The following is a 6995-nucleotide window of genomic DNA, read 5'->3' as shown; positions in this document are numbered from 1 at the left end:
CCCTCCTGCCACCACCCCAGATCAGCCCCTCCTTCTCTCCTTATTCAGAGTCTTCCCAGTGACACACCTTCAGCAAGAAAGCCTTTAAGACTCCTGGACATAACTCCCTCCCCAGCCGCCGGCTCAGTCCTTCCCTCTCCCATTCCGTTTCAGGCGCTGAGAAACATTTCTTCAAATCCCTAATCTGCCCGGATTCGAGCAGAATCGGGTCCTTCCCTGTGAATGTCTCGTGGTGGGATTTTCAAGCTACTACTGTGGGGAAATCTCGGGCTGCAAGAGCAAAGGGACAGCCTTCCCAGCGTGTCGCGGCCCCTTTAAAAAGCTGAGCAGGATTTTTTTTTTTTTTTTGAGCCGAATGACTATATTAGGTGACACGAAACTGCTCTTCGCTCCTGTCAACGCGGCCCCTAGCCCAATGGTAGGCTGAGCCCCCCTCACACGGCCTGGTCCCGCCTCTCCTGCCCCTGGACCCCGCACTACCTGCCGCCCGCCACAACCGGAGCGGGAAGGCGGGTGCGCGGGCGGGCGGGCGGCGGGCACCATGCAGAGAGGCTGCCAGGGCCGGTGGGCAGCGCCGCTCTCTGCCGCCCACCTGGCGCTGTGAGACGCGCGCTGCCACCATGTTCCCCAGCCCTGCGCTCACGCCCACACCGTTCTCGGTCAAAGACATCCTGAACCTGGAGCAGCAGCAGCGCAGCCTGGCCGCCGGCGAGCTTTCGGCGCGCCTGGAGGCCACCCTGGCGCCCGCCTCCTGCATGCTGGCCGCCTTCAAGCCCGAGGCCTACGCGGGGCCCGAGGCCGCGGCGCCGGGCCTCCCCGAGCTGCGCGCCGAGCTGGGCCCCGCGCCCTCGCCGGCCAAGTGCGCGCCTGCCTTCCCCGCCGCCCCCGCCTTCTATACGCGCGCCTATAGCGACCCCGACCCTGCCAAGGACCTTCGAGCTGAAAAGAAAGGTGAGGAAGAAACACAACACCCTTCTCCCTTTCGGGTCACTTTTGTCCCCAAACCCCGGCGCCAAGGTGGAGGAGACGTGAGTGCCTGCGCAGAGGCCGGAGCTCAGGGGGCTCGGAGCGTAAGACGGGACATTGTCGCCAGGGCCCCCGCGCCCCACATCCCATCGGAGGTATAGAGGAAATGCTCGGTTGAGTTGATTAGAAATAAGAGACAAAAGAAAAAAATATATACACGTTTTCGATCTAACAAAGCCCCAGGCAGCGGCAGCCTTGCTCCTGGATCTGTTACGAAGTTGAGAGGTGGGTTTCTGGTAGACAGAACAGGGGGAGAGAGAGAGAGATTTTCTGTGTCAAGGTTTGTTTGCTCGCATTTAAAACAAACAAACAAATAAACCCCTTTTTGGTCATTTAGAGGATCCAAGAAAACCGCTAAACAGGAATTTAAATGCCTTTACGCACAGACATGTCTTTACGCACAGTTGGAGAAGGGTCGGCCGGGGCCTTCCGAAGCCCAACCGCAATCCGCGTTTCTGGGGCTTTTCCTCCTTTGTTCCAGGAGAGTGAAATCTTTGGGAACAGGGGCCTTCCTGTAAAATTCGGATACTGCGGACTCTCGGGAATCTGACTTAGTAGTTATATTTTCCCAACACAACTTCGTGACGCGGCCAGGGCCGGGACGTTCTCTCCTGCGAAAAGTTAGAAAATGCCGGGCGGCTGAAGGCGCGGTGCAGCGGAGGAGATGGCCGGGGGAGGTGGTCGGACCGCGGCGCACGCCAAGGCGGGGAGTGCGGGGAGGCTGGCCGGCCGGGGAAAGGGGCGCAGTAGGGACACCTTGGCCCAACGCAGGGTCCCGCGAGCTCGGAGGCCGAGGGCGCCCGGCGAATGGGCCCGTGGTGAGCCCAGCAGAGATCTCTCTGTGAGCCGAGCTAGGTTTGTCTAGCAGCGGGGAGGCCCGCGAACAGCTGCCGGCCGGCTCGCGAGCTGAGTGCTCGCCTCCAATCCGAATCCGAGCGCGCGGGCCGGGCAGATTCCCAGGCCTCCTGCCCACCCGCGGCTTCCGGGGCGCTGCCTAAACTCCGCGCCCGCGACGCGCGAGCCTTCAATCACTGAACCAACCCCCTTGGCCTTCTGTTTCTTTGGGTTCCGTGATTTTGAGACAATGTGACCGACCCTAGGGTGGGCCTTGGTCTCCCCTCATTTAACTTCTCAAGCCAAAGCAGCCTGAATCTAATCTACCCCAGTGCGGCATCTGGTTTTATTTTCTTTGCAGCCTGAAATTGTAAGTCACTATCCATCGCCCGCACCGGAATGTAAGTTACCCGAGGTCAGGGACCGCCCGGAGCCGTGCCTGGCACATAGTAGGCATTCAACAAATGCTAACTGTCCGTGGCGCCCAGTGCACTGGGCAGAGTGAGCCGCAGCCAAGCTGGGCTCTGCAGGTAGAACCGAGTGACATTCCGCGAGCGGGGCCGCCCTGACCCAACGTCTCTCGGCCTCTCTGTCCCCCTCAGAGCTATGCGCGCTGCAGAAGGCGGTGGAGCTGGAGAAGCCGGAGGCCGACGGCACCGAGCGACCCCGGGCACGGCGAAGGAGGAAGCCGCGCGTGCTCTTCTCGCAGGCGCAGGTCTACGAGCTGGAGAGGCGCTTCAAGCAGCAGCGGTACCTGTCGGCCCCCGAGCGCGACCAGCTGGCCAGCGTGTTAAAGCTCACGTCCACGCAGGTCAAGATCTGGTTCCAGAACCGGCGCTACAAGTGCAAGCGGCAGCGGCAGGACCAGACTCTGGAGCTGGTGGGGCTGCCCCCGCCGCCGCCGCCGGCCCGCAGGATCGCGGTGCCCGTGCTGGTGCGCGATGGGAAGCCCTGCCTCGGGGACTCGGCGCCCTACGCGCCAGCCTACGGCGTAGGCCTCAACGCCTACGGTTATAACGCCTACTCCGCGTACCCGGGTTACGGTGGCGCAGCCTGCACCCCTGGCTACAGCTGCGCCGCTGCCTACCCGGCCGGGCCACCTCCGGCGCAGTCGGCTACGGCTGCCGCCAACAACAACTTCGTGAACTTCGGCGTCGGGGACTTGAACGCGGTGCAGAGCCCCGGGATTCCGCAGGGCAACTCGGGGGTGTCCACGCTGCACGGTATCCGAGCCTGGTAGGGAAGGGGCCTGCCTGGGGCGCCCCCGACGGATCTCGCCTCACCTCCAGCGAGGGGCACTAACCCCCGAGGGGAGGGAGGGCTCCCGAAAGGTTCCTGCGGCCCTCGTATTTCACACTCACTCCCGCAGAGGCCACGGAGCTTTTCCAGCCCCACGCGCCTTTGTCTCTACGCGCCGGAGTTTGTGGCCGAGTTTATGCAGCTTGGGGTGAAAGGTCTCACAGCCTGGTGCCTTAGCCCTCGGCCGCAAAGTGCCTTCCGAGCGCCCATGGGCACCCTCAACGGGCCGAACCCCGGGAACTTGGGACCGGGAGTCCGGTCCGGGCGCGCCGGGGCTAAGATCCGGCCTCCTTTCCCGAGCCTGGGCCCGGCGCCCGGGCCCTCGCAGCCTTGCCGCCGCCCACCCACCCGTATTTATGTTTTTACCTGTTGCTGTAAGAAACGAGAATCTCCTTCCATTAAAGAGAGTGCGCTGACCCCGCATGTGTGCTTTTTTCAGCTTGCGGTGCTTCTGAAACCTGGTTGGGGGCGGGAGGGCAGAGGCCACATCCTTGCTGGTCCTGGGTAGCAGGAATAGGCATTCACTGAGCAAGTCGAGAATAATAATAAACCATGTTGGGTCCTCGTCAGGCATTTTCTGGTATTGTGTCGTGTGATCTTCAATAACGCAGAAAGGAAGGTCCTATTTTAAAATTTAGCGACTGAGGCCTGGAGAGGTTGCATGACTTGCCTGGGGCAAATAGCCAGCACTGGTAGAACTGAGGCGGGATTCCAGGTCTCACTTCAGAGACTGAGGGCACCTGCCCAGAGCTCCCAACAGCACCTCCTTGAAGCCTACTGTGTGCTGGGCACTGTTCCAGGTCTTGCGAATTAAATGGTGAGCAAAAGGACATGGCCCCTATGTGATTGGAGGGCACCGTAACTCACCTAAGAAACACGCCTTAGCCCATTTTACAGATGGGAAGGTCGAGAACCAAAGACCTTGTCAAGCTTATGGCAAGTCCCCAGCCCACCGGAAGCGCCTGGGGTTCCGAGGCCTGAGCCTCACCAGCTGCTCGGCTGCGCCCAGCCCAGAGCCTGGACCACGGAGAGGCATCCTGCCAGCTGAGCTCTCCTGCGGCTGTGGCTAGGCCACGTGAATTCACGTGGTCAGGGAACCCCCTTTCCTGACGAGACGATGCGCTCTCCTCTGCGCATTTAATGACTGTCTCCATCATCCTGACAAACGAAGGCTATTGCTGTTCGAGATTTACGGACCAGAAAACTGAGGCTCGGCAAAAGTCAAGCTAAAATCCCATTTGCCGTGAGACTTGCCAGCTGCAGGCCTCTGCTTTTCCGTCTCTAAAATGGGGATAACAAGAATGCCTTGCTCTGAGCCCAGGTCCCGCCATCCGCAGGGGCTCGTGCCGGACCTCCAGCTCCTCTCTCTGCAGTTCCCACTGTCGGAGGAACTGGCGCTTCTTAAAAAAGGACGAAAGCGGGAGGGAGTCGGGGCTTTGAGTTCCCACCGAGTATGAGTTTTCTGTGATTTTGCCGGGAAGTTCTGCGGTGGCCGCGTGTAGCGTGGGATGCGAGGTGTGGGCTGCGGGGCGGAGAGTTCCTGGTCGCAGCCAAAACATTGCTCGTGGCGTTCAGGGACCCAGCGCGGCTCCACGTGCTCCTGGCGCCCGAGAGGAGTCGCCAGGCCAAGCCTGGTGCGACCAGGAGCTGTCACTCAGCCGCGCCCGGGTCCGAGCAGCGCTGCCCGTGCCTTTCCAGTCGTCTCCTCGGGTAAGTGCTGTCCCCTAAGCTCGCTCCAGCCGCCCGCGGGAGAGGAGAACATGGCAAGAGGTTTGAAGGGCTACGGCTTGGGGGGAGCCGCGCGAGGCGCTGCGTCCCCAGAGTGTCGGGAGAGAGGGTGCACGCAGCCTCCCATGGCAGTGCGGAGAAGGCAGGGGAACGGGCTGAGCTCCGGTCGCGGCTCTGGGCCCGGGTTGAAATTCTCTCCGCCGTAAGGTTCAAGCCGGGCTGGCAAGGGCCTCGGGAAGGCGGATGTGTTCTGCTCCGCCCCGGCCGTGGCCTCCAGGGCCTATCACTGGGCTGCAAGCCTCGCCCGCTTCGGCTTTCTTTGAGCTTCTCCGCGATGCAGCACTGTGGTCCCATCTCACGGAGGGACACACTGAGGCTCCACCAGGCCACCAGACCAGCTCCTAAGCCAGTAGGCGCTCTCCTACCTAGGCATCCCCGGCCCGCAGGCTCAGCAGGTAGCCTAACTCACACAACCACGCAGATCTCTCTACCTGGCACTCACCTACCTTGGCGCTTTAATCAGGTGTGTGTATTTGCCTACGGCTCTCTGGGGTCCTGCACGCCTCCTCTTACACTAGCCTGCAGCAATATTAGAGATAATATTTCTTTCACTTAACGTTAGATCGCGAGGATTTTTCTATGATGCCTTTCCTCTTTCTTTGTCATCCTTCAAGGACCCCAAGGCCCCTCACAAAGGGATAACAATGGCTGGCTGGCATTGAGCAAGCCATATGTCAGGACTTCCGCCTAAAAGCTTCACAGGAGTTCTCTAATCTAATCCATTTTACTCTGCAAACCAGGAGACTGGGGGCCAGAGGTTACATCAGTGGTCAAAGTCATGCAGTTTTCTAAGCGGGAGCTGGGAAGCCCACCCGCCCGCATACTGAAGGGCGGAGGCGTGCTGCTTAAGAAACGCGAGCGTTCGTCTCTCTCATAAAGATTCAGGGACCCTGCTCTGCGCCACCGCGCGCGGCCAACCCCACGCTCTCACCGGTGGGGTGAGGGGTCGAGCTTGACCTCCGGCTCATTACCCGGCAAAGTGCAGAGCGCGGAGCCGGGAGCAGCGGCCAGACAGCTCTGGTGCCGGGTCCTGGAACCAGGGCGCCGAGGCCGCAGGGTCAGAAGTCCCCTCGTGTGCCGCCGCGTTCACAGCTCGATCCCTTCCCAGATCGCGTCGGTATTATTTGTTGGGTTTTTCAATTATGATATAAGCGACGCGTGCACACTGAGAGAATTCAACCAGGACAGAAAAGTGAGAAACAAAGTAGAATTGCGGGCGCCTCCCAGGTGGCAAAGTGCTGGGAGATTGGGGCTGCGCAGGGGTCTCCGCGTGTCCTCGGTGCCCGGAGCGCCGGGGGGCACATAGGGCACTAATTATAGTTCATAATCTAAAAAAATCAAACAAATTACGCCACCCAGTTTAAAAAAAAAAAATCGAGGCGTAAACTGTGATGTTAAGGTAGAAAGCCGGCTCCCCGGGCTGCGGTGGAGCCTTGCGAGAGCTTGCGGGTCCCCGCAAGAGAGGCCGGGTCCCCGCGACCCGCCCCGCCCGCCGCGCCCTCTCGCCTCTTTGCTTTATTTCCGGCCAGCAGACAAAGGTTTTGCCAAATCAGAATAGCTTCTTATTTTGTATAGCTTTCCCCTTAAATCAATCCCATGTTGTATATCTCAATATCTGTATTTAAAAGAACAAGCAGAACCCACAGGGCTGACTGCAGACCGTGAACTTGACAGCATCCAGACCCCTGCCCTGCTCCTGGGCAAGCCCGCCCTTCTTAGGCCCCTCGCCACCACCGGGAAGCATTCCAGGCTCAAGCCCCACGGGCCAGGGTTTTGCTGACTTACCCCTTAGCCTGGGCTCCTGCAGAAAGAGGCGGGTGGCTTGGATTTCATTCATCACTCATGGAGCTTACCGGGTGCCAGGCATTGTCCTGGACTCTTTACAAAGTGAATTCATCTAATCCTTTTTCACACTGCTGAGGAAATAATGACTCAATCTTATGCCCAGAGAAGAGGAGTGACTTGCTCAAGGCCACACAGCGGGTCAGTGCCAGAGAGATGTGACTCACCTAAAACCTTGCAGTGGAGAAGGCACCCTAGCTGGGGAT

General features: G+C 60.0%; 1 protein-coding gene across 1 annotated transcript; it reads left to right on the top strand.

The window, feature by feature from the left end:
• The first annotated feature begins 411 nt into the window (after window positions 1–411).
• On the top strand, window positions 412–3575 carry NKX2-5 (NK2 homeobox 5). The gene is made up of 2 exons (XM_039876321.1): window positions 412–951; window positions 2463–3575. Exons 1-2 carry the CDS (start codon window positions 621–623, stop codon window positions 3098–3100), a joined length of 969 nt encoding a protein of 322 aa, XP_039732255.1. The 5' UTR covers window positions 412–620; the 3' UTR covers window positions 3101–3575.
• The last annotated feature ends 3420 nt before the right edge of the window (window positions 3576–6995 follow it).

This window comes from Pteropus medius, unplaced genomic scaffold (assembly GCF_902729225.1).
Source record: "Pteropus medius unplaced genomic scaffold, Ma_sr-lr_union100, whole genome shotgun sequence".
NCBI classification, from domain to species: domain Eukaryota; kingdom Metazoa; phylum Chordata; class Mammalia; order Chiroptera; family Pteropodidae; genus Pteropus; species Pteropus medius.
The sequence above is the reverse complement of the archived record's forward strand: the minus strand, read 5'-3'. Positions and strand labels throughout refer to the sequence as shown.

Bases quoted from the DNA above. Each gene is read 5' to 3' on its own strand.
- NKX2-5 (XM_039876321.1), top strand. From the start codon at position 621: ATGTTCCCCAGCCCTGCGCTCACGCCCACACCGTTCTCGGTCAAAGAC. The intron at 952-2,462 runs GTGAGGAAGAAA...TGTCCCCCTCAG, and splicing joins CCTTCGAGCTGAAAAGAAAG to AGCTATGCGCGCTGCAGAAG.